General features: G+C 41.4%; 1 protein-coding gene across 1 annotated transcript; it reads right to left on the reverse strand.

Moving 5' to 3' along the window:
- Window positions 1–8561: 8561 nt before the first annotated feature.
- On the reverse strand, window positions 8562–12415 carry LOC135522217 (ewing's tumor-associated antigen 1 homolog). Its single transcript, XM_064948280.1, has 4 exons — window positions 12112–12415; window positions 11399–11478; window positions 11067–11176; window positions 8562–10963 (listed from the first exon to the last, which is right to left on the reverse strand). Exons 1-4 carry the CDS (start codon window positions 12299–12301, stop codon window positions 9244–9246), a joined length of 2100 nt encoding a protein of 699 aa, XP_064804352.1. The 5' UTR covers window positions 12302–12415; the 3' UTR covers window positions 8562–9243.
- Window positions 12416–27155: the final 14740 nt, after the last annotated feature.

The following is a 27155-nucleotide window of genomic DNA, read 5'->3' on the forward strand; positions in this document are numbered from 1 at the left end:
TTTATTATAGGGTGGAGGCAAAGAAACGGTTTCAGTTTTAGGTTTATACCTTCTTATCCATCTCTGCATGCTGCATCTGCTGTGGGAACCATTTGAAACTTCATACATGAAAAAGAGAAACTATTTGAAAGTCAGGAGGCTGTGAATTGTGTGACAACACATGCATTATGTATCCATGCATTGTGACCGTGGCAAGGTGGTGCTTAAATTAGAATGAATGCAGTCGGGATGGCACACTGCAGAATATGTGTGACTGCGCTTTGATAGAAAGCCAGACAATTTGTTAAAGACCAGCAGCAAAGGGATATTTGTCCTATGAAAGTGGGAGAAATGTGTTTTATATTGATGATTAGTATCCCCACATGTATGACACTGTTTTCATTAATAGGACAACCATATTGTACTGAAAAATGCACGGAGCAGAATGCACGGATGGATGGTCATGGGCTATGTTGTTGTTATACTCTAAACTGACCGCTAGATGGCAGCATAAGAGGGCTCTAAAAGAAGTTGCTATTGAGTGTGAGTGAATCTCAAATATTTTCCTTGTGTCCTCTCCTTGTTTCCTCAAAATGGTTCCTTCATTCTGGCCTTGTTTTTAGGAGGCAAAAAGACTGGGTCTTCAGAGTTGTGCAGAGGGCCCAGTACATTACCGGGGTAAAGCTTTGTGCCGTCCAGGACCTCTATGCCAGGCGGTGTCAGAGGAAGGGCCTAAAAATTGTGAGAGACTCCAGCCACCCAGGTCAGACTGTTCTCTCTGCTACCGCAGGGGAAGCAGTACCGGAGCGCCAAGTTTAGGTCCAAGCTTCTAACAGCTTCTAACCCCAAGCCATAAGACTCCTAAACATCTAATCAAATGGCTTCCCAGACTATTTGCATTGCACCCCCTCCCCTCTTTTACGCTGCTACTCTGTTATCGATGCATAGTCACTTTTTAATAACTCTACCTACATGTACATATTACCTCGACGAACCGGTGCCCCCGCACATTGACTCTGTACCGGTACCCCCTGTATATAGCCTCGCTATTGTTATTTTACTACTGCTCTTTTAATTATTTCTTACTTTTTAGGTATTTTTCTAAACCAACAATGCAGTTAAGTGCTAGTAAGTAAGCATTTCACTGTAAGGTGTTGTATTCGGCGCATGTGACAAATAAAATTTGTTTCGATTATTAGTTACTGAACGGCTATCACGAGCTTGCCCCTGACTTAATATCTTGACACGCTTTCTGAATAAGATCAGAATTAGACTTACTAATGAAAGGTTAAAGCAGTGTCATCTTGAGTGCTGAATCTTCTATTCACATTGCCTTCTGTTGGAATCAAGCACTGCACCCTACTGTTTAGTATGTGTATATATATTTTTTAACGGGGAAAAGAAGAGGCTGAAAATGTCTCGGAAGCTGGGTTTGATTTCAAGCTCAAGGCCACTGGAAAACCATCAATTGTAATCAGATACCCTTTATTTTACACCCCAAAAAATACCCATGGACGTGTGCGCTCACACATACATTCCCCTTCCCTCAGATAACGTGTCACTGTTTCCTGAACGGTCCTAATGGAGCTCATGCAGAATGTGGCCAGTTGTGCCCGTCACTGCCAATTAAAATTCCCATTTGTGTTCCTCAGCCGAGCCACACATGGACCTCCGAAAGACTGCCATTCTCATGGAACCTGCTCATCTGTTTGTGATTTGGACTTTCAGCGAGTCTCCAGATTTATTTTTACACAACCCAACATGAAAGACACCAAGAGCCAACTTCAAAAATGCTGAACCCTACACAAATACAATTACGACCAATGGGTAATTTCAGAAATGTTATTTTAGGCGGCGAATTTCCCTTGATTTCAACAGGTCTAGAGTTTTTTATTTATTTTTACAAGTGTAAATTTGATTCCATTGCATGGTTCTTCAGATGGATGATACAATGAAAATTGACCTGAGTATGAATAATGAATCCACTGCATTTATGGTACCTAACACAGTTCATTGAACGTTTTAAACATTTTGCATCTAAAAGCTTTCATTGAACATTAGACAAAGACCATAGTTGTTCTTAGTAATTCCCAGCAGTACTGATGGCCTTGGATAGATAACCCGTGGAAGACGCTCCAACTGTTACAGCTTTATTCTTATGAAAGAAAACCGTACTCGATTTGAACCTCTGGTTTATCTTGAGGACCTTTATACTGTAAGGAAAACCTCTGGGAGGCTTAGTAGCTCAGGTTACCTGAAAATGCCACAATGTGAAAAGGGACAGCACAAGTTGGAATGAACTCCAGACATCCTACAGCTACGCTAGCATGGGGGGAAAATCAGCCTCATTTGTACAGGTGTCAGAATCAATTTCTCTGAGGTGTGAACGACTAAACCAGAACTTCTAGACCTGAACCCATAGCTCAACCTGACGCAAACTGCTGAGCAATATAGAAAGGTACTGTAGGTTGGCTTTGGAGTGAGAATATAGAGATTGGTGAGAGTTGCTTGACAGGATTGGGGTCAATTAAAATTGAAATGTGGTGAAGTACAAATTGTTGATCGTGGAACGACACATCTCTCAAACTTTGACATTGAATTTGGGGAAAAATATTAGCCTTTGAGAAAAGTAGTTTTTTATTTTTTATCAATGGCTGTCATTCTTGAATCATGTGATGGAATTCCCCCCCAAAAAGAGAATGTATAGCTTTCCAAAAACCCAACCTTTGATCAGTTTAATACCATGCTTAGGGAATGTGATTTTGGGAAAGAGGTCAGCTTAATGGGAGATTTTAACATTAATTATGAAGACAAGTGTTGTAGGAAAACCCTCAAACGGATCACTAATACCTTTGACCTTACACAGCTAGTTAAAGGGCCAACCAGGGTGACTTGTTGCTCTAAAACACAGATTGATTTGGTGTTCAGTAATAAACCAGAGAGAGTGACTAAATCATTCAATATGGTTACTGGGCTGTCTGATCATAATCTGACACTTATAGCCAGAAAGCTGTCTAAGAGCAGGTTTAACCTCTCTACTGTTAGAAAGCCGGATCAACTCAAAATACCTAAGAGTGAATTAAACTATTTTGAAAAAGCAATTAAGGGAATAAACTGGAATGATCTCTTGTCCTATACAGACGTGGAAGCTGATAGTCAGTTTTTTCTATCCACAATCCAGACTACAATAAATGGCTTCCTAAAGAAAATCAAATCCAAACCTGGCCAAAAGAGCACTCTTCCTTGGCTAAATAGAGAAATCTGGAAATTGATGAAAGAACGAGATTATGCTCTAAAAATAGCCCTAAAATCTAAATTAGAGCATGACAGACGTAGGTTTACCATGTTGAGAAATAAGGTGATGAAAGAAATCAGACAGGCCAAGGCAAACTTTTTTTATTAACATAATTGGTGAAGCAAAGGGAAATTCTAAATTGATATGGGAGAATCTAAAAAAGTTAACAGGGAAAGACCATAGTAACACTGCAAAAAGACTATAAATCATGGTGAATAACAATCTAACACAGGATGCAGTCGAAATAGCAATAGCCTTCAATTCCTACTTTATTGACTCTGTCAGGGCACTGACAGAACCCCTCCACCGGTTTCTTGGGCTCAGTGCTAGTGAATGACACTCAACCTGTCTTCATCATAAGGGAGGTTTCTGAGTCAAAGGTGAACAAGGTGATTAGCTCACTAAAGAACTCTAAAGCCAAAGATGTGTTTGGGATGGACTCTACCTTTCTTAAAAACTACAAAGAGTCACTCATTGGCCCCATTACTAAGGTCACCAACACATCTATTGGTCTCGGTGTGTTTCCAAGGGTATGGAAGTCGGCCATAATAACGGCCATCTTTAAATCAGGCGACCCTGCAGACGTGAGTAACTACAGGCCCATTAGTATACTACCTGTGGTGTCAAAGGTTGTTGAAAGTGTGTAGCAGAACAACTGATTGCCCACCTCAACAACAGCCCCTTCACATTACACTCCATGCAGTTTGGCTTCAGAGCGAAACACTCCACAGAAACGGCCAACTGCTTTCTTCTGGAAAATGTGAAGTCCAAGATGGACAAAGGGGGTGCTGTTGGGGCTGTGTTTCTGGACCTAAGGAAGGCTTTTGATACTGTTAACCATGAGATTCTCATCACAAAATTGTCAAAGTTCAACTTTTCCCCTGATGCCTTGAGATGGATGAAATCATACCTTGAAGGCAGAACTCAGTGTGTCAGAGTGAGCAATGAGCTGTCGCCCTATCGTAGCTATGATGTGGGCGTGCCCCAAGGGTCAATACTGGGGCCCCTCCTGTTCAGCCTGTACATTAATGATCTGCCTTCTGTCTGTACTGGGTCTGAAGTTCAAATGTATGCAGATGATACAGTGATATATGTGCATGCAAAGAGCAAACAACAAGCTGCACAAGAACTCACTACTGTAATGGTCCAGGTTACAAAGTGGCTCAGTGACTCGTGTTTGCATCTCAATGTGAAAAAAACTGTTTGCATGTTCTTCACAAAGAGGGCAACAGATGCTACTGAGCCAGATGTCTATGTGTCAGGGGAGAAGCTCCAGGTGGTATCCGATTTTAAGTACCTTGGCATCATACTTGATTCCAACCTCTCTTTTAAAAAGCATGTGAAAAAGGTAATTCAAATAACTAAATTCAACCTAGCTAATTTCCGATTTATACGAAATTGTTTGACTACAGAGGTAGCAAAACTGTACTTCAACTCTATGATACTCCCCACTTAACATACTGCTTGACTAGTTGGGCCCAAGCTTGCTGTACAACATTAAAACCTATTCAGTCTGTCTACAAACAGGCTCTCAAAGTGCTTGATAGGAAGCCCAATAGTCATCATCATTGTCACATCCTTAGAAAGCATGAGCTCTTGAGTTGGGAAAATCTTGTGCAATACACCGACGCATGTCTTGTATTCAAGATCCTTAATGGCCTGGCTCCCCCTCCACTCAATATTTTTGTTAAACAGAAAACCCAGACATATGGCAGCAGATCCACAAGGTCTGCCATGAGAGGTGACTGTATAGTTCCCCTAAGGAAAAGCACCTTTAGTAAATCTGCATTCTCTGTGAGAGCTTCCCATGTCTGGAATACACTGGATGCCATCAGACACACATAACTGCACCACATATCACACTTTCACAAAATGCTTGAAGACATGGCTAAAGGTCAATCAGATTTGTGAACATGGTCCCTAGCTGTGTGTTGCCGTTTTCCATGTTGTTTGTTGTCTGTAGCTTGTGAGGTGTGGAAACACTTTGTTGCTTTTATGAATTTTGTCTTGCTGCTTTTTGCTCTATGTTGCTCTGTCTGTATGCTACGTCTTGCTTGTCCTATGTTGCTATTGTCTATATTGTAATTGTTTTTAATAACCTGCCCAGGGACTGCGGTTGAAAATTAGCCGGCTGGCTAAAACCGGCACTTTTACTGAAACGTTGATTAATGTGCACTGTCCCTGTAAAAATAAACTCAACTCCATTGGTGATAGATTCCCTGTTTAATGAAAACCACTCTCTGACCGATCTCCCAGCTGAGCTTCATGTGGTTCTGATTACTCTGGGCTACTTAGTTCCACTAAATGTCATGCAACCCAATAGTTTATTTAATGATTATGTCGGTTTTCCAGCTCTTTTAATGAGGCTCGCTCGTAGGTTACCTGTGCCCTATGGATGTTCAAAAGCCATTTTCATCAAATGACCTGTATATTTGTTTGCTGTACAATAAAATCAATAAGTTGGGTAATAAGAATTACTGATTGAGCCGTCAAGATTCTTCACCTCGCATGGTCGTTAATATCCAAAATACTTATTTTTTGATTAGCCTACTAAGCTCAACTCCAAGGTGAAGAAAGTTTCTGATGAACTCCACCACCGGAGTTGAGCAGAGACCAGGTAAGCATTTCATAATTGACATTTTTTTATATTTTTTACTATTGACCTTGGCCAAATCAATATATTCTAAGATGAATTCCACAAAGTCTGGTCTCTGCTCAACTCCATTGGTGGAGTTAATCAGAAACCTTGCACCATGGAGTTGAGTTTAGTCAGCAAATGTTGTACCAAAAGTCAAGTTCCTTGACTATGCAGCATTAATGAGACCAAATACATTAAATACCATCTATCAAGAATAAACTTGGTCTAGGCATCCATCCTAATATTAATCCAGTGAGATAATAACCCTATCAGCATCCCATGTCAATGAGATTTGATATTGCTCGAAGGACTTGCAAACTTTCAGGTTTCCCTGAGATGGGTGAACTGACTGATCAGTTGTTTCAGGCAAAGCAACAAAGAGTTATGTTACGAGGATGTGACTTGACAGGGATTACAGGACATTAAGACAGAGGACCCTAAAGTGAATATTCCCTCTCCTTCCTCGTGCCCGACCATAGCCTATTCCTTATATTGCACTACTTTTGACCAGAGCCCTATGGGACTTGGTCAAAAGCAGTGCACTTTAGAGAATAGGGTGCTATTTGGGATGAAGGAAGCCTAGAAGTATCAGTGTCCTCACTGATTGGGATGCGACTAATTAATGGAACACTGTGAATTGGGGCAAAGAAGGGGTCATTAGGAGTTCATTGCAATTCTCAGATAACGTAATTTCACCTGAAACATTATCGGTAGTAAACACGTTCGACCATCTTGTTCTAGGTGTCAGGTGGGCCATAAAACCACAAACTGTTCCCCTTAGGTGTGTCGTGTAGGGGGTGATATCAACACAACAAAAAAATTGCAATAGTGAAATGTTATTTACATTTGGCAAGGGAGGGTCTAGGCAAATCCCTTTACAAACAGATAATTGTTCTAAATTAAACGGCGTTGTGAGACAATAGCATTGTGATTAAATCCAGTAGGTAGGAGATTGGCATCTTGGTGCCTCTGATTTGCAGCAACAATGCTGTGCACCCAGACTACCGGTACAGTTACACACCTGTCCGATGATAACGCGACTCTCCTTACATGTGCTCCAGCCAGAGTGGGTAGCAAGCCTATCTCTCCATCAGACAGCTGCCAGCCTACTAATGAAGGGACCTGACAGAGTCTGTCCGGATGGGTTGACTGCATAGGCTGGGCTGCTGAACACGGTGCCTCGGAGCACTCCTCGGATGAAACTGAAACGCACTGAGTGGTGTGTGTGCTGGGTTGAATGGTTTGCCAATCTTCATAAACTTAAAGATGCAGTCCCGGATCTTAAGCACTTACAAATTTAGAACATATACGAATTGCAACAAAAAATAATACATTTTGGGGACCCATTTCAAAATGACTGTGTGAAATTATACAAAATCCCTGGAGCATCACTTTAACAGTGAGATTCCGTCAAGGTATTGAGTGGTATGTGTGTGTGCCTGCGCTGGATTGAAGGGTTCACCATAGACATTACAGTAAGATTCCTTTATTGTCTCTAATGTCTATGGTTTGTCCCATCAAAAGACGGTGAGCAGAGCTTGCAGACAGACCAACACAGCTCCTCAAATAACCGAGTGTAAAGGATCTATGTAATAAAGTGATACATGGTGTGGATGTGATTGAAGTGGGGCCAAATCCAAACGAGCGGACTGTTCAGTCAGGGCCAGATCCTGAGGCTCCCACGGTGCAAACTGATATTCGACTATGGCTGAAGGATTCATAAGATCCCAAGTTACAGGACCCTGAAAGGGTTCAGGTCTCTACTCACACGCTCTACCAGACTGCATGTGTGGGGTAGTCAAAGGCAAAGCCACTTCAAAACCTTTCTAAAGCCCTGTTTATACCTGGTTCTAACAGGCATCATTTGTTCTCATCTTGTCCACATTCTGATTGTCCCCACATTTTTAGACAGGTGCAGACAATTAAAAGACTAATTGTGATCTAATTTTGATCAGACCTTCCTGACAAACTCCGGAAGTAGTCGCGGACCCATTGTATCTGTATATCAATCAAGTGTATACAGATCTGGATGATCAAACTATTGAAATCATCATTATACAGGTCTCTAAATTAATTGGCAGGTAGCACCATTGGCTTATTGCATCAATTATCTTAAAGTTAATAAATTAACATCATTTTGAAAGAATATCTGTCAAAAAATGTGCATACAGGGAGGGACCAGGATATCTGGTCACAATATGGACAGAAAAGATACACATTTTACTGCCATGTGTAGACCTAATGGCTATGTGGGCACAATCAGAATGTGGATAGGATCAAGAGAAAGGATAGATGTTAGCACTAGGTATAAACAAGTCTTAAACAATATGTGCATCCTCAATGGCACCCTACTCCCTATTTAGTTCCCTATAGGCCCTGGTCAAAAGTAGTGCATTACACAGGGAATAGGGTGCCGTTTGGGACATAGACCATTTCTGTTGAAAGCACTACTCATTACTATGTGTGCTGGTCCTAAAGGAGCTCTTCGTACTGTGTTGACTGTTGCAGAAAACTGGTTATTTTGTGCTTTGTGACAGTAGCTCTGTTGTATTCCACAAAAATAAATTATGGTATGCTAAAGAAAGAGTGACCCTACATGACACAGAAACAAAAGGGCACTAGATGTCACTGCTGTACACAATATAGTATTGTCTGGAAAGGGTGGGTGGGAATCCTTTCACAACTTTAATATCTGTGTGTCATCTTGAGGCAGTTTCATTGTTGTGCAAATGACAAACATAAACAATGTAAAAAAAGAAGAAGTAAAAGACAGATAAACTTAATATAGAAACATATGATAGTTTTTCTGACAGCACAAGACAACTCGTGTTTTTAATCAGAAAACCGCTCATGTTGTAATGCTATGGTAATTTACAAAACTGATATAATGAATAATATAATGAAAAAGTGACAGGACAAGCTTAGCCTATTCTGCAAACACAACTGGTAACATACTCCCTGAAAATAGGTTATTTTTTAAATATATTTTTTTAAGTTACTTTGTTAACAGTTAATAGATTAATGTAAATAAGAACATTTATATTACAACTATTAAAATCTTATTCAGAAATGGATTGAGTGATGTAAATTATGAGTTGGGAAACAGACAAAGGCACGGCAGCTCTAGCCTCGTACAACCATCCTGGACTAGGGAGCTTACATTCTGTTTTGCTACGAGATCAGGATGGTAGTATGAGGCTACAACAACTCTATAGTAAGTCTACTTTCAAGAGCTCTGTATGGTCAGTCTAGCACAAGTCAACGTTTAGAGTAAGCCAACACTGTCCAACTATGATTCGGAATCTTCTTGTATATGTGCACTGTACCAGCCTCAGGTTGGAGCCCTTAGGTTGTGGGCCGTCTGCATCCGTTGCCGTCTCCTCTCCATGGCCTGCTGTTTCTTCAGTTCAATCTCCACCACAGAACATTTCCCAGCTGCTTCACTCCCAGTGCCTTGTTGATTAGCTGTGCTCCCAGCTACACAAGTGCTTTTGACCCGAGTACTTTCGCATGACCCTTCTCCTGCTGCAGGGTTCTGTGGCCTATACGTGGAGTTGGTGCCAGCATTTCCAGCTGAGGCAATGTAACTCGGTCTTTCAGAACCAGAGACCACAGTAACAGGTACTTTGTTGTTATTGAGAGAGTGGGTGAAAGTGCTACCGTTCCAGGGGGCCGATTGTAAATAAACTGAATTGTTGGGATATTTGGATTGTGTGGTCTCAGTCGTTTGATTTACATTGTATCTGCTGCTATTCAAAGGCGCAGAGACAGGGACAAACTTCTGTCTTTCTGTCTGATTACTGGGCAGGAATTGGGAGCGTGTGATAACAGGGTCCTCCATGCTCTGTACCTGGCTTTCCAGGTGATCACATGCTTGACACAATAGATCATCGTCTTTGTCATCCCAGATGGAGTCAGAGGCAAAGAGAGAGTCCAAGTCGTCCTCTGGCATGACGCTGTGGCTAGCTGGGGCCTTGATGATACCTGTTCCCTTCATATTGCTGTTCTCTGTGGGCTTGTGGTAAGAGCTATTCTCAACCTGAAGGGGCCACATTGAATAAGAGTTGGTGAAGTTTGATGTGCTTGAGATCGATGTACTTTGAAAAAGAGGCACCTGCGGCCAAGCCTTTATTCCATTAGACAGGCCCTGTGTTTGCTGGCTAAGTTGGTAACTGGACTCCATTGACGGAGCTTTGTTGATTGGAAAGAGACCTGGTTGGTTTTGCCATACGTTCCTATGCGGTGCTGGTTTGACAGTGTCGGGGACATTCCCTACTTTTGGTAATGCCTCTGAGAGGATACTTTTTGATTGTACATTGGGATTTGCTTCAAGCGTCAATGTTTTTCTGTTTTTCACAGTTTCATTCTGTCCTTTAGACAAAGCTGGTTTTATGTCTCTACTTCCTTGAAGAGCATTTTTGGGAATGGCTGAGGGGTTGTTGTTTTCATGTTTTGTTTCATTCGACCCTTTTTGGGTCGAACAATGATTAGGAGCCGCAAAGAGGTCTGGGTTTTGGGTCATCTCAAATACCAGCGAGTCATCCAGCAACTCGTCATTTTCCCAGTCGTTGTCAAAGTTATTATTTGCTGAGCATCTTTTGACAGGATGCGATGAGGAGATGGTTGAAGTGTGGCCATGTATGGAATAAGGATATTTTCCAGGAATTACTTTGGAGGACATAGTGGGCGCAGTCTTCACCTCCAAGGACTGAGGCAATGAATTCTCACTTAAGTTCAGACTTATGTGTTGAGTTGGTTCATCAAATAAAAAATCCAAATCATCTTCCATCTCATGGTCAGGAGGTATCTGGTCTTTGGAGTTTCTCATGCTGTTTGTTTTAAGGGCGGACTGAGTAATTTCAGGTGTGCCATTACTCAGTAAGGGAGGAGGCTGGTTCTCGTTGCCATCTAAATCCAATATGTCCTCCGAGTCTGTCCTCCAAAGCGCCAAACTCTTCTTGTGCATATCATTGCCTCGTTCTTCGTCTTGCCGAAACATGTTGAAATCAAACTGTTTCGCCAACTTTAAAAGGTCGTCCACTCCATTTGTCCTGTAGGGAAATATATATTTTTAAAGCTATTTGGAAGTGACAAGCTCTGTTCTAATAATTGTACAATGTAGGAGAGAGGGGGGAGTATGTTATCTTGTCTTACCTTGGGGATTTCTTCTTGGCCCTGGGCTGCTGCATCTCGGGGGTGCAGGGAATAGCACTGTCTCCAATCCACTGGAGCAAGGATGACTCTGGAACTACAGGTCTCCCATGCTTAAATAAGATCAATTATAATAATATTACTACAGTAAATATTTCAGAATAACATAGTACCTGTGAGTATTGAACAGCACTATACTAAGAAAGAGCCAAATGAAAAAGAGTGGATATATGATGAGAAAATCACATCACTGGGTTTAGTAATGAACTGTGTGCTAGTTTGAATATATGCATTTGATGGCACACTTGTGGCTAGCTAGCCAGTGTATTACCAACCTTGGGAGCTATTCTGTTGACAATATCAGAAATGTCCACAATTCCAACATTTGCAGAGTACTTCTTTCCTCTTTTGCTAACTAAGAAGGAACATGAAAAAAGTTTAGACAGATATGGTGAGGTAAACTTTAAAAATGTATCATCACTGCTTAGCCTGGCAACATGCAGAGTTATATTGACATGTAAATATAATTGCCTGTCCTAAAGGGTGAAGGGGAAGTTGCATCCCAAACGATATCCTGTTGAAGTTCTGATTCATTAATTGGCGACTCTCCTTTGTTGAATACATTGTTGTATCGTGATCTTGTCACACGAGTTGGCTTCTTGAAATCTAATGGTAGATATGTGAATGATTATGTCATTTTAATTGGCTCACATGGTAACCGTTAGCTAACTAACTAAACCAAACAAAAGAAGTAGCTAACGACATGCCATTAACTCCTAGCTAGTCAGCGGACTAAACTTCCTTCAACATGGAGTGGAGTTTAGTCCACTACTAGCTAGTTGGCTTTAGGCACCATCTAACCAGTAAATAACTAACGTTATATAACTAGCTAGCAACGTTTGTAGCGCAACACTGCACATTAGTTAGCTAGGCACGGTGCACAACTAATAAGCTGTTTTCATTGCTTACGTTACGGGCTACAGGAAGAGCTAGTTAGATCAGTGACTGATCAATTCAACACATCATTCATGGCTTGCAAGCTACCGACCTTGACAGGTTTTTGGAGAAACAATGAGAGATGGAGTTGCCTGCGTTTGTTTGAGACTTCTTCTCAGTCTGTTTGTTTTCGGTTTCCCTCCACCTTGCTTGCTCTCGTCTGAACCAGCTGTCATTCCCGACGCGGGCGTGTCATAAATTCGCCATTCTGTCATATTGTTCGCAGGAATAGTAACTGGCATTTATAATGAAAGTTGTGTAGGTACCAGAATGTCTTTAGCTACATCGTGTAATAGCGAAATGTAGACACGTTGTTTTGGAACAACATCAGAGATTCAAACATTCCGCCATGTTGTTCCCATGATTCAGTTCCACTTCCGTTTCAGAAAGTATTTTTGTTCGAGGGCCTCCAATTTGCGTTGTTGCTGCACATCACATACAAGCATGCATAGAGCTCCAACGACAACATTCAACTGAAATCGCTCCTGTTCCGAATTGGAATGTCAGCTTTGTTAGAAATAATTTTTTGTCAAATTTGGTTAAGTAAAGGATACATTAAATTCTTATTTATTTATTATTATTATGTATCTATATATTCAACAGCATAGTCCATGTTTATTATGTGGTCAAGATCTTTTAATATGGCACAGCTTTCTCTGAAACCATAGTGCTGGTTTATCATCATCCCACCTGACCCCTTAACTAACTAGGCCTACTTGTTATTCTGATAGATTTTATAATGTAACTTGAATGTAATGTAAATGGGTAATGTCTATTTAAAATTTTTAGAAAATCACCCAAGGGGAGGGAGAAGCAATGACTTTCAGAATGGACATTTCTTTTTGTTCTTGAAAAAGAAATAACTTATGAGAATTTGTATTGTATGAATTGTATTCCCATTTTTGTCCTGGCACCTCATCAGGCTCTTTCTCTGAAAAGACTGGAGGCGATGTCTGCTGCTGCTGCGGCACGGTGAAAAGTCACAGTAACACCCTCTGTCACACCAAATGTGAACACTCCACCCAAATGATAGTGAGATGAAAGAGCAGGGGCCATAGGCCCGTCACTTCCAATTTAGGTATGAAGCATCAAACCCGCAGCCAGGAGATGCCTTGGTGGCCTCTTTTGTTGGAAAATTCAAAACCAAAATGTCATTTGCCTTGGAGGGAATACCATGACTGTACAGAGCCCCACACCTCTCAACACATTGTCCTTACTTCATTTGTTTATCTAGCCATAGGTGGTCATATGGCACCTAATGTCGAAGCACCTAATTGGTGAGTTCATTAGGGGAATGTCACTGGTGTGAATGGGGCATATTGCAGATCACAGTAACAGCTGTGGTAGTTTGGTGGAATTACAGAGAGAACCCTAGCACCGTCTGCTCCTCTGGTGCCTGAGTGCTTTGCCACAGGCGGTGTGGGGGTTCATCAGAAACCACTGGGCCTTAAATTCAAAGGGCAAGATATAAGCATACAGATAAATGTCAATCCTTGCAGGCAACAATGTGTGATATTCTGGACACATAAAATATGCCAAATATTTGCTGGCTCCTCTAGGCTAATTTTGTGCTCTTACACATTGTTGAGGGTGGAGTTAGTTATGTATCCCTTGGTGATTCCGGACTGTGACGAAAACCCTAGCATTCATCAACATCCCTTCACTTTGAAATGCCATACCACAGCAACTGGCTCCTGTCCAAAGACAGATATGCACGATATTTCATGGAGGGCGCCTCGGAATAGAATACCCTGCTGTGCTAAAGAAAACTGTGTGTTTCTATGCACTGAAAAACAATCCATCGCTGTGCTGTCAGAGAGAAAAAGGTACCTACCTGTTTTTTGCATTAGAGTGGCTAGGCTAAATACATGTTCCCCCCCCCCCCAAAAAAAAAAAACATTTCAAATGTGAGCTGTGACAATGGCCCAGGCTCTAATAAAAGAGCACAGTTTTCAGGTTAGCAGATCTCTTTAGAGCTGTCTCAGATGATGTTCTGTAATCTCTCCTCAATCATTGCTTACATAGGCCTACACTCTTAGGGGGAAAAAGGTTCCAAAAGGGTTCTTTGCAGAGGGATAGGGTTCTACCAAGAACCGTTTTGATCAGAATAACCCTTTTTTGGAAGACAAGGGTTCTTTGTAAGGCAAACGGTTCTACATTGAGTCTTTAACATCCTAAGAACTGTTTTTGCAAGGAAGGGTTCTTTGATGATTCTTTGGAAGGCAAGAAGGGTAGAACCCTTCATAGAGGGTTCTAGGCTGAACCCTTCATAGAGGGTTCTAGGTAGTACCATATGGGTTCTTTGAAGAACCCTGCATAAAGGACAAGACCCCACTCTGAGCAAAGCTCCAACCACCATATTGTTTGTTTAAAAAAAAATCTGAAGTAGAGAACTTTACAGACCATGAGTGGTCTTCTTATACAACATGTAATGAGGACATGAATAAGGGGTCCTTATGGTATAGCTGACCCTGCTCATTCCTGACTATATACTGAAAAAATATATAAATGCAACATGCAACAATTTCAATGATTTTACTGAGTTACAGTTTATAAAGGAAATCAGTCAATTGATATACATTCAATAGGCCCTAATCTATGGATTTCACATGACTGGGCAGGGTGAACCTTAGAGGTCATAGGTCCACTGAGGAGCCAGGCCCAGTCAATCAGAATGAGTTTTTCCCCACTAAAGGGCTTTATTACAGACAGAAATATTCCTCAGTTACATCAGCTGTCCAGGGGCTGGTCTCAGACAATCCCGCAGGTGAAGAAGCCGGATGTGGAGGTCATGAGCTAGCGTGGTTACACATGGACTGCGGTTGTGAGGCTGGTTGAACGTACTGCGAAATTCTCTAAAACAGCGTTGGAGGACGTTTACGGTAAAGAAATGAACATTACATTCTCTGTCAACAGCTCAGGTGGACATTCCTGCAGTCAGCATGCCAATTGCATGCTCCCTCAAAATTTCAGACATCTGTGGCATTGTGTTGTGTGACAAAACTGCAACTTGACAATAAGTGGCCTTATTGTCCCCAGAACAAGGTGCACCTGTGTAATAATCATGTTGTTTATTCAGCTTCTTGATATGCCACACCTGTTAGGTGGATGGATTATCTTGGCAAAGGAGAAATGCTCACTATCAGGGATATAAACAAATTTGTGCACAGAATTTGAGAGAAATAAGCTTTTTGTGCAAATGGAACATTTCTGGGATTTTTTATTTCAGCTCATGAAACTTTGGACCAACACTTTACATGTTGCATTTATATTTTTGTTTAGTGTCATTTAGGATTTTAGACAAATCTGACGGAGTTCACAAATATCCGGACATGTCTTTTAGGAATCCCAGAGAAATATTCTTTAAAGTCACAGAGATCTATTGCAAGAAACTATATAAGATCATTTGTCAGTTAATATACATTTTTTGGGAGAGTTTCCAGGCATAGAGCCGACATGGAAGTGAATAATAATAGCATTTAGAAAATTCCCCCAAAAATCTTTCCCTTACAAAATCCTCCTAAATGTAAAATTTAAGCTCAAATAATGCGATAAAATCTAATTTGTTTAGCTGTAAAAGTAAAGTTTCCCTACCTGACAAGGATTGTCCTGACTTTCAAGAATCTGAGCTAATTTCCTGTAATTCTACACATTTTGCCATCAGAAAAAATGTGCAGTTTTAAAGCTAATTTCCTGTAATTCAACATTTCTTTCATGGTTTATGACGTGTTTACATGCTATCTGGGGGGCCTGAACTCTGTAGGGACTCCAACCCCACAAAAAAAAATATATATATATTTTTGGTTGGGGGCCCACAAATCTTGTGGGGATGTAACGATTGTCTCATAAAGTATATCAACGTAACAGTCTCTGTGGACAAGATTTATTCCGGAGAGCTGCAACAGGTTTACTTTAGTTTTTCCTGGTATTTTTAACCGAGCCATAAAGAAATTGTCAATGGGTTTCGGCCACATTTATTTGAAGAATGAAGAATAATTATTCAATTTAACAGCTATGAGAAATGGGGTGCTTTGTAGAAAAAAAATACAGTTTAGCAAAGGCAGCTTTTGCGGTTTGCTGCCTTTGAGAATCTCAGAATTCCCCCAAACTGGAAAATATCTGCTTCCATGGAAACATTTGTCCCTAAATTGTATCATCCAGAAAGAGAGAAAAAATATTTTCAAAGTGATCAGAAATAAAGATGTCCTAATTCAAAACAGTGGAGTCATTGCTTAACTACTGAAAGACAAGGATATTTCTGGAAAGAATGTCGCCTGAGAAAAGAATGAAGCACTTTTTCATAGAAAAACATTTAACTCAATGAAATATGGGTGTTGGCACTAAACAACCGAGCAGACACGATGTCACAACCACATTGAATGTCTTCCTTTGACTATAGGAATCACTTTTAATAGAGGGAGATGTGCAGCTAAACCCTTGGCCACGCTTGAAACGGAACTTCATCAATAAACACATTTGTTAAGTCTCCCCGAGCGTTGGCGTACCGTTTACGCACGCTGCACTTGAAATATAATGTTTCGAGAGCCCCCTTTAGATTTCCACTTCAACACGCACTTTAATGTGTGCAATTGACTCTCGCCTACAGTTTCATTACCGAACCATAAATTATATAATAAGTGGCTCAGTCAGATCCAACTGAAAGCGCTCCAAAAAGTTACCCCTAAAAGTGCCCACTTATTCGCTTCATTGTAAGATATGCGTGTGTTTAGGTTGAGTTTAATACAGCATTTATTGCCACTGACTGGTCTGTTCTATTGTAATGTAATGCATGTCATATGGATTTCAGTTCCTAGTAATGTGAGAAATATGAATGGGAGACACAGAGCACAACTCAATAAAGTAGTGTGTCCTGAGGGAAAAGGGCAGCATTTGTCAGTCATGTCAAGTGGTGCCAGTGAGATCTCCAACCATCCTTAAACTATGTTTAAAGCAAAGGACATTGCATGCACAGGAATTGCCTTATTGTGTTTGCGTTTGGCTAAAACAGTACTCCTCCACTGCAAGCAGGAAGTGTCCAAACTTGACTCTTAACAGAGCACATAGGTCCTACACGTGATGGATAATTGAGAACCTGGTTATTATAGGCGTTGTTTAATTTCCTAGCATGTACATCCTAGGATACATTGCAGTATAGCCGCAGAACCCATTTCAATCAAATGAGCTCGTTAGGACTTCAGTAAAAACAACAGACACTGTAATAGGAAGGTTCTGAAGCACCAACGTCCAGGCCACCTGTGATGTGATGTTCTCACACCTACAGTACCTGTATCCATAAAGCATCTCAGAAAAGGAGTGCTACTCTAGCACCAGTTTAGCCTTTTAGATTATAATGTATGACATTACAGGGGAGACCTGAGTGTTGAACAGCACTCCTACTCTTGAGTTGCTTTATGAACACAGACCCAGAGCTACTCTGAGAGGTTCCACGGAGCACTGTGTTTTCTGTACAACAGCATAACTTGTTTCCCAAACTAATTTCATATCTGGTTCCCAGGAAACCTCCTTCAGAGTCAAGGTGAAGCCTGCTTGGCTGTTCCAGGCCAAGGGCTGTTTCAATTTATGGAGAATCTTTACTGGACTATCGGGAAACAGCCTGCAATCACTGCACTGCAATGAAAATCTGAGATTATCCCGTCTTTGGCAGCAGTTGCTTAGATTTTTTGACTGTACAGCTTTGAGATATTACATTTCCCCGCACATGTCATATTGGTCTTGATAAGACTGTTTCATCCATCTGTGCAACTTTTATGGACACTATTCCTCCACTTGCTGGCAGCCCCCTGAGAGAGGAACGTAACGTGCGCTACCATCAGAGAGATGTAAAAAGTGAATGGAGATGAACTTCCTTAACGGGAAGGGATGACTTTTAGAACAGGGGTGTTGTCCTGCTGTGGCCTACTAACATGTTGCAGCGTAATGCTATTGCAACAGGTTTAGGTTTCTAATAGTACATGTTGTGCCATCTCATCCACCAGCCTGGAATGGCAATTTGCCTGGGGACAAGGTTACATGTGATGTCATATCCCATCAATTACAAGCAATACCATAAACTTAACATGGGTGGTGCATCAAAGCTGCAAAGATCCACCTTGATATGCGTAAAACCTTTGCTCAAACCATACATACTACATGCCTTTCGCCCTGTTTGATACAGTCAACTACTCCACCAGCTTTCCTCCTTTCAATATCACCTCTATGTCGCAATCAGAGATGGCAGAGACCCCACCTCAGTGTTTCTATTTCCTGCAGAGGGTGCGGTGGGGGCAGGCAGTGACCCACTTCGACAGGGGTCATTATGACTGTTTATGTCTCTTCCATCCCGGGGCCGGCCCGGCTCCTGTATCGCCATGCTTCGCCTGCGCACCACTCCCATGATGGATGACAAAGCGAGGCAGTCTTATTGGAAAAAGGCTTGATTTACAGCAAGGCTGGCTGCCACCGGGCTAATGGCTTAATTTCTCTCTCTGCTCCGTTCGGCGGCACGTGATGTCATCAGCCCCAAGGTCATTTGTTCGTTGAGCCCCGATATGGCTCTTTGTTGTGGTGTCCAGAGGAGTATGGGGGGGGGGGGGGGTGATGTGCCTTTGATCAGTGGTACTTGCAAGACCATATGTGTGTGTGCACTATGAGCTTTTAGCTTAATTACCTTGATTCTGGTGATTATTTATGTATGCAGTGCTTTATTATATACACTCTATATTGCGCTTGTGTTACAGTCACCCCCCACCTTTGCCCCCATCTATTTGCCTCCACTCATTCACCCATGTTGAGTGGCTATTTGAACTCACTGGCGGCATGTCGGCCTACTACTCCCAGTCCCCACCTACTTTAAATTAGTACCGTCAAACAAGTAGTATGAGTAGTATATTCTCCGCATATACTGTATGATATCAAACATCTCTTAACTCACATTACAATGCGGGCGACAAAAGAATGAATACTCTTCCGGGATATTTGGTTTCTATTGACAAAGCAACTTGCTTTTGAGCTAACTACCGTACCTAATTGAGCCATCGCTAAAGGTAAATGGACAAGAGTTGGGCCAATTGCAGTCAGTGTCATTAGTGAGATTGTTTTGAGTTTCCCCACATGCCAGTTTTCCTCTTAGCTATCGATTATTTGTCATTTGGTGTCATTAGGTGTATCGGTAAACAGGAAAAATGAATGGAGTCTAGACAGACTGGGAGTGCAAACAAAGGAGGAATCATTAACTGGAAGGGATAGTGATTACGAAGTGCCAATGAATGGCGGCTATTTTGAACTGCACATTTCATCTGAGCTCTTTAAACCTGCAATGCCTTTTTCCAGAGGGATATGCACAAAAATGTAGGTTACTGTAACACACACTAGACAAGCATAGCATCAACATCGTGTGCCATAACACTCTACCTAAGTACAATGGTAGCTTGTGAATGGTTTCTGAAACTTTTATATATTACATGTGTAATATACAAATTCTTCATAAAGACGGGTTGGCTGACAATCTTATCCAACCCTGTCCGTTTTGCCCCGTAGTTGCACAGGTGTCGGTTTTGTTGCTCAACAACCAACCTGTCTATAAGCTTTATAACTTCTTCTTCATTTCAAACCACACTCTGTACCGCTGCCCTCTGCATGCCCTACAGGAATGGCAGCCATCTTTGATATGTTTGCCTTTGGTGGGTAAATCATTGTAATTGTTCCTTTAAATGCAGCGACTTCCTGCCTACTGGGTCAATGTCTCCCGTTGGGGTAACCCGACCTCCCGCCTTCCTCTCCCGGGGGTAACCATGATCCATGCCTCCCTGGATTCCTTGATCCTCTGTCCGTTATCCAATACCTTCCCCCTCCACTAGCGCAAGGCGGTACAACATTTAATCCCATCTTAAATCAAGAATGTAATTAAGAGTAATAAATTATCCAATTTTTACTTGAACGCACTTGGATTCTGCAGGCGGCCGGGAAACGTCCTAGACTTTCAGCGAGACAAAGACATTGGACACTTTTCAAGAGTGGGAATGAGCTCATGGCAAGTGTTATTCTTAAAGCAGACTATTGATGGGCTGGGTCACGCACCCAGACCAAGACCTGGAGGAGTGGAAGGGGAAAACCTTGCTCTTTAGATTGATGCCTTGCTGGAATTTGGGTATGTTCAGACTAATGTTGGTTATGTGAGTCCAAATTAGGAGCTGCTTTGTTTATATAAACCCCTTACCTCTCTCTGGGCTCTTCGCCTATAGTCAGAGAGGGGTCATCCCATGGGCACTCACTACTCCCATCATTTTGAAGGCATATATATCTCCGCCTGTGTCTCTCGCATTCTTTCCTATTGAGCGAACGCACAATGCGGGGAGAAGGGCCTAAAAGAGCGTTGCTTCAAATCAAAAGTTCACCACACAAACACACACATGCATGAGCAGTACGCACGCACACACGGACATGTGCATATGTGAACGCACATGCACACGTGCACATACACACATACACACACCTCTCTCCCTCCCTCCACCCCGAAGCCTGTTGAGTACGACGGACCAGTCAGACAAGAGCCCGTTGGGGGACTTGTGGAGGGAAAGTGCCTTATGGAGAGAAGTCTGGAATGCACTAGCCTTTAGCGTAACCGGAAAAGCCGGCAAAAAGGAAAACACTGCAAACCTATTCATTATCCGTCCCGTGACACTTTTTTCCAACGTTGAGCCTAGTAAAATATCTCCATACCTCCTGGGCCAGTGGTTACGTGTGCATTACCGATTGCGCTCTTGCGAAAGGGTGACAAAATCCCATCATACACCCCATCAACTCTCGGAGACTTATTATCTGTTCGAGAGGACTATAGGTTTACCATGTACACACTTGTGGGCTTGTGTGCCAAATGGCACACGGTTCCCTATATAGTGCACTACATTTGTAGTAGTGCACTATATAGGGAAAAGGGTGCCATTTGGGAGGCACACTGCATGATGTTTTGAGTGCCTGTATCGACACGCCTCCATTACCAAAAGCATTAGCAGAGGATTAGAAAACCAACTGAGAAAAGTATGCTAAAGTAAGTGTAGCGTGAGTATGGTTAATCCAAGTCATTGGGAGACGTGACGTTAACATTGAAGCTATTCCATGGGCACTATTCTCGAGTCAGTAAGGTGTGTCCGAAAAGGCACGCGATTATCTAGTGCACTATTTTCACCCTAGCCCTTTGGGCCCGAGTCAAATGTAGTGCACTACATAGGGCTCTGATCAAAAGAAGTACAAACAAGGGTCTGAATAGCACCATAGTTGTATTTGTATTTATTATGGATCCCCATTAGTTGCTGCCTCAGCTACTCTTCCTGGGGTCCAGCAAAATGAAGGCAGTTTATACAATTTTAAAAACATTACAAATACATTCACAGATTTCACAACACACTGTGTCCTCAGGCCCCCACTCCACCACTACCACATATCAACAGTACAAAATCAATTTTTTCGTGTGTGTATAGTGCGTATGTTATCGTGTGTGTATGCATATGTCTGTGCCTATGTTTGTGTTGCTTCACAGTCCCCGCTGTTCCATAAGGTGTATTTTTATCAAATCAAATCAAATTTATTTATATAGCCCTTCTTACATCAGCTGATATCTCAAAGTGCTGTACAGAAACCCAGCCTAAAACCGCAAACAGTAAGCAATGCAGGTGTAGAAGCACGGTGGCTAGGAAAAACTCCCAAGAAAGGCCAGAGCATACTTAAATTCACACAGGACACCGGATAGGACAGGAGAAGTACTCCAGATATAACAAACTGACCCTAGCCCCCGACACAAACTACTGCAGCATAAATACTGGAGGCTGAGACAGGAGGGGTCAGGAGACACTGTGGCCCCATCCGATGACACCCCAGGACAGGGTCAAACAGGAAGGATATAACCCCACCCACTTTGCCAAAGCACAGCCCCCACACCACTAGAGGGACATTTTCAACCACCAACTTACCATCCTGAGACAAGGCCGAGTATAGCCCACAAAGATCTCCGCCACGGCACAACCCAAGGGGGGGCGCCAACCCAGACAGGAAGATCACATCAGTGACTCAACCCACTCAAGTGACGCACCCCTTCTAGGGACGGTATGAAAGAGCCCTAGTATGCCAGTGACTCAGCCCCTGTAATAGGGTTAGAGGCAGAGAATCCCAGTGGAAAGAGGGGAACCGGCCAGGCAGAGACAGCAAGGGCGGTTCGTTGCTCCAGAGCCTTTCCGTTTACCTTCACACTCCTGGGCCAGACTAGACTCAATCATATGACCCACTGAAGAGATGAGTCTTCAGTAAAGACTTAAAGGTTGAGACCGAGTTTGCGTCTCTCACATGGGTAGGCAGACCATTCCATAAAAATGGAGCTCTATAGGAGAAAGCTCTGCCTCAAGCTGTTTGCTTAGAAATTCTAGGGACAATTAGGAGGCCTGCGTCTTGTGACCGTAGCGTACGTGTAGGTATGAGTATTTTATTTATTTAATTTTACCACTTGCATCAGTTACTTGATGTGGAATAGAGTTCCATGTAGTCATGGCTCTTTGTAGTACTGTACGCCTCCCATAGTCTGTTCTGGACTTGGGGACAGTGAAGAGACCTCTTGTGGCATGTCTTGTGGGGTATGCATAGGTGTCCGAGCTGTGCGCCAGTAGGTAAAACAGACAGCTCGGTGCATTCAACATATCAATACCTCTCAGAAATACAAGTAGTGATGAGCCAGGAGAGATTGACATGCATATTATTAATATTAGCTCTCTGTGTACATTCAAGGGCCCGCCGTGCTGCCCTGTTTTGAGCCAATTGCAATTTTCCCAAGTCCCTTTTTGTGGCACCTGACCACGTGGCTGAACAGTAGTCCAGGTGCGACAAAACTAGGGCCTTGTTGATAATCCTGTTATTAAGAAGGGAGAGCAGCGCTTTATTATGGACAAACTTCTCCACATCTTAGCTACTGTTGTATCAATATGTTTTCACCATGACAGTTCACAATCCAGGGTTACTCCAAGCAGTTTAGTCACCTCAACTTGCTCAATTTCCACATGATTTATTACAAGATTTAGTTGAGGTAAACCTCAACTAAATCTTGTAATAAATCATGTGGAAACCGAGCTGTCTGCTTTTAGTATGATACATATTGAGGACTAACTTATTCCTTGCCAACCACTCTGAATCTAACTGCAACTCTTAAGTGTTGCAGTCATTTCAGTCGCTGTAGTAGCTGACATGTATAGTGTTGCGTCATCTGCATACATAGACACACTGGCTTTACTCAAAGCCCGTGGCATGCCATTAGTAAAGATTGAAAAAAGTAATGGGCCTTTACAGCTGCCTTGGGGAATTCCTGATTCTACCTGGATTATTTTGGAGAGGCTCTCTGTGTTCTGCCCTCTGTTAGACAGATAGTTCTGTTAGACAGATAACTCTTTATCCACAATATAGCAGGGGGTGTAAAGCCCTCAATCTTTTTATCATCAATTTCTCTCAGCTAATCATCAGTCATTTGTGTAAGTGCTGTTCTTGTTGAATGTCCTTCCCTATAAGCATGCTTAAAATTTGTTATAAATCTTTTACTGTAAAATCACATTGTATCTGGTCAAACACAATTTTTTCCCAGAAGTTTACTAAGGGTTCATTCTGATTGGTCAGCTATTTGAGCCAGTAAAGGGTGCTTTACTAATCCTAATCTAATCTAATCTTAGGTAGCGGAATGATTTTGCTTACTTCCAAGCCTGGTGGCACACACTTTCTAGTAGGCTCAAATAAAAAATATGGCGAATAGGAGTGGCAATATTGTTCGCTATTATCCTCAGTAATTCGTAAGAAATGGCCCTGTCACCGACAGCCTTTCATTAATCTCAACTTGTCATCATTGCAGTGGTGTAAAGTACTTAAGTAAAAATACTTTAAAATACTACTTAAGTAGTTTTTTGGGTATCTGTACTTACTATTTATATATTTTTGGAATATTTACTTTTTACTCCATACATTTTCCCTGACACCCAACATTACTCGTTACATTTTGAATGCTTAACAGGACAGGAAAAGGGTCCAATTCACACGCTTATCATGGCAACATCCCTGGTCATCCCTACTGCATCTGATCTGGCGGACTCACTAAACACACATGCTTCGTTTGTAAATGATGTCTGAATGTTGGAGTGTGCCCCTAGCTTTCCGTAAATAAATTTAAAAAAACAATTGGGCACCATCTGGTTTGCTTCATATAAAGGATTTGATACTTTTGATACTTTTGATACTTAAGTATATCTTAGCAATTATATTTACTTTTGATACTTAAGTATATTTAAAACCAAATACTTTTAGACTTTTACTCAAGTTTTATTTTACTGGGTGACTTTCACTTTTACTTGAGTCATTTTCTATTATAAGGTATCTTTACTTTTACTCAAGTATGACAACTGGGTACTGTCACGACTTCCGCCGAAGTTGGCTCTCCTGCCCGTTCGGGCGGTGCTCGGCGGTCGTCGTCACCGTCCTATTAGCCACTACTGATCCTTTTTTCGTGTATCTGTTGGTTTTGTCTAATTGGTTTCACCTGTGTGTTGTTTAGTTAATTAGTGTCTGTATTTAATGTAGGTTGTCCCGCCCTTGTTTTGTGCGGGATTGTTTATTTTGTCATTTCGTTTTGTCTGTCGGTGTTTGCTGTTTGTTTTTTCTCCGGTTAGTCTTTATCCTGTTTTGGATATTTCACCCTGTCTGTATTTGGGTTGACTGTTGTTTGTTTTTTGTTCACCGGAGAATAAACTTTATTATCACATTCTGCTCTCTGCGCCTGATTCCACCCACCTTGACCAGACGTGACAGGTACTTTTTCCATCACTGCATTCTTGTTGATTCAGGTTGGGGGGGTTTGGAAATCCAAGAGTATTACATCTTGAATCTGTAAGCATATACATGTTAAAGATGAAGTCCTGAATCTTAAGCGCAACAAATTTGTGACATATTGACAAATTGGATTAACATACTGTATCACATGAATTGCAAAATTAATATGATATCATAAACATTGTAACATTTCTAAAAAAAAGTGCACTATGCAGAAATCGATCTACCATTTTCTGGTTGCAAAAATTCAGTCTAATTTCATTTTATGTGACAAAATGACAGTCATTGTGTGGAGAATCATTGTACCATCTAAATCACTGTGACATATCTTTTCCATAACGAAACTTAAAAAGCATAGAAATAGCGCACATATAATAGAATTGAATTAGAATTGCTTTTAATAAGAATGACAGATCTAGAACTCACACTTTTTTTATGTGAATTTGGTCAGGTGGCCCAAAAAGTTACATATTGTAGCTTTAACGCGTCACACGAAATTAATGATGTAGTACACAAAAAAGCAGGGTCCTTTTTGGCTCGTGAGCACCACTTTATTTGATACATTTTCTTTTTAAAATAAATATATAACAGTGATCTGACTGTGCAGGACCTTTTTCGCAAGAGCACCACATTCAACATAAATACCTCTTCCACAATTTTTTCCAGACATTTTGCATTTTTCTATTAGCCTTCCTTACATTTACTTTGAAAAACGGGCCCAAAACATGTAACACAGACAAGAGTGATTGATTGTTTTTGTGCATGTTTGAAACAGCGACCAAACTATTTTCTTGAGGGCATAAAAGTATTAGTTGCCTTGGGTGGCCAACCAGCACAGATATTAGCCACTCTATCTGTCCTCACAGAGATAACATTGTCAGTCTAACTCACTTCATCACTCGGAACCCGATAACAACTTTAACCTGACCATCTCTCAATGTTCTGGAAGTTTCTGCTGCTTGTACCAGCATGCCATAGTTGCATGTCAGTCTGCAAGGAATTTTTATGTCAAAATCTTTTGTACCTTTAACGGAATGTTCACTTCTGAACTTTACAACATTAGTAATGAGATATTGACCTTACTAGTCAAGACTTGTGAAATAGCTGCATGTGACTATATAGAGAATTCAGAAGGCAAAACTAGTCGTGTAGCTTTCAGTGGTTTGCAGTTGCTCTGAACTTGTGATCTGCATTTGAATGGAATCTAATTGAGTTTTAGTGAATTGAAATTGAAATGAAAAGAAATTCATTTCATCCAATTTAATTTATTTGAAATGAACTAAATGAAATATTCCCCAGATAAAGTATTTACATGGTCAGTGGAAATCTTCCTCTTCCTCCTCTTTCCTCTGGTAGGTCCAGGCTGAGGTGAGGTGGTGGCCATGCCTTGGCCCCTGCAGCACCCTGACACATAGAGAACCAGAGCAGTGACCCACCTCAGGAGACCAAGTCATCCGTCACTGCATGTCGGGCCCCCAGGGCCCCAGGGGTCGTGGCCTGCTGATTCCATCCATTGTTTCAGGGTGACTGCTTCTCCTAGTTGCATCAAATACAAAGGCTATTTACACACTGGCTCGGAGATGTCACCAGTCCTCATCTTGAATCCCATTAGCATTACTTGTGTGCATCTGATTTATTCTGTTTAAGTTTGGGTTTCATTGTAGATCTAAATTCAAATGAAACTTAATTGTGATGGATTAGATGGACTAGATACAGTGCTTTCAAAAAGTATTTATAACCCTCAACGTATTCCACATTTTGTTGTGTTACAGCCTGAACTCAGAATTTATTAAATAGATTTGAATAATAACAAAGTGAAAACATGTTTTTAGAATTTTTTACAAATGTATTGAATATGAAATACAAAAATATCTAATTTACATAAGCATTCAATACATGTTAGAATTACCTTTGACAGAGCTTTGCACAACTGGATTGTACAATATTTGCACATATTTTTTTTTTTTAATGTCAAGTTGGTTGATGATCATTGCTGGACAGTCATTTTCAAGTCATGCCATAGATTTTCAAGCCGGTTTATTAAGTCAAAACTGTAACTAGGTCACTCGGGAACATTCAATGTCGTCTTGGTAAGCAACTCCAATGTATATTTGGTCTTGTGTTTTAGGTAATTGTCCTCCTGAAAGGTGAATTTGTCTCCCAGTGTCTGTTGGAAAGCAGACTGAACAAGGTTTTCCTCTAGGATTTTGCTTGTGCTCAGCTCTATTCCGTTTAGTTTATTTTTATCTT

This window comes from Oncorhynchus masou, chromosome 4, assembly GCF_036934945.1.
Source record: "Oncorhynchus masou masou isolate Uvic2021 chromosome 4, UVic_Omas_1.1, whole genome shotgun sequence".
In the NCBI taxonomy this organism is placed as follows: Eukaryota; Metazoa; Chordata; class Actinopteri; order Salmoniformes; family Salmonidae; genus Oncorhynchus; species Oncorhynchus masou.

Coding starts and splice junctions, on each gene's coding strand:
- LOC135522217 (XM_064948280.1), bottom strand. CDS start 12,301: ATGCCAGTTACTATTCCTGCGAACAATATGACAGAATGGCGAATTTAT. Junction 11,479..12,111: donor TTCTCCAAAAACCTGTCAAG/GTCGGTAGCTTG, acceptor GTTCCTTCTTAG/TTAGCAAAAGAGGAAAGAAG. Junction 10,964..11,066: donor GCCAAGAAGAAATCCCCAAG/GTAAGACAAGAT, acceptor ATTTCCCTACAG/GACAAATGGAGTGGACGACC.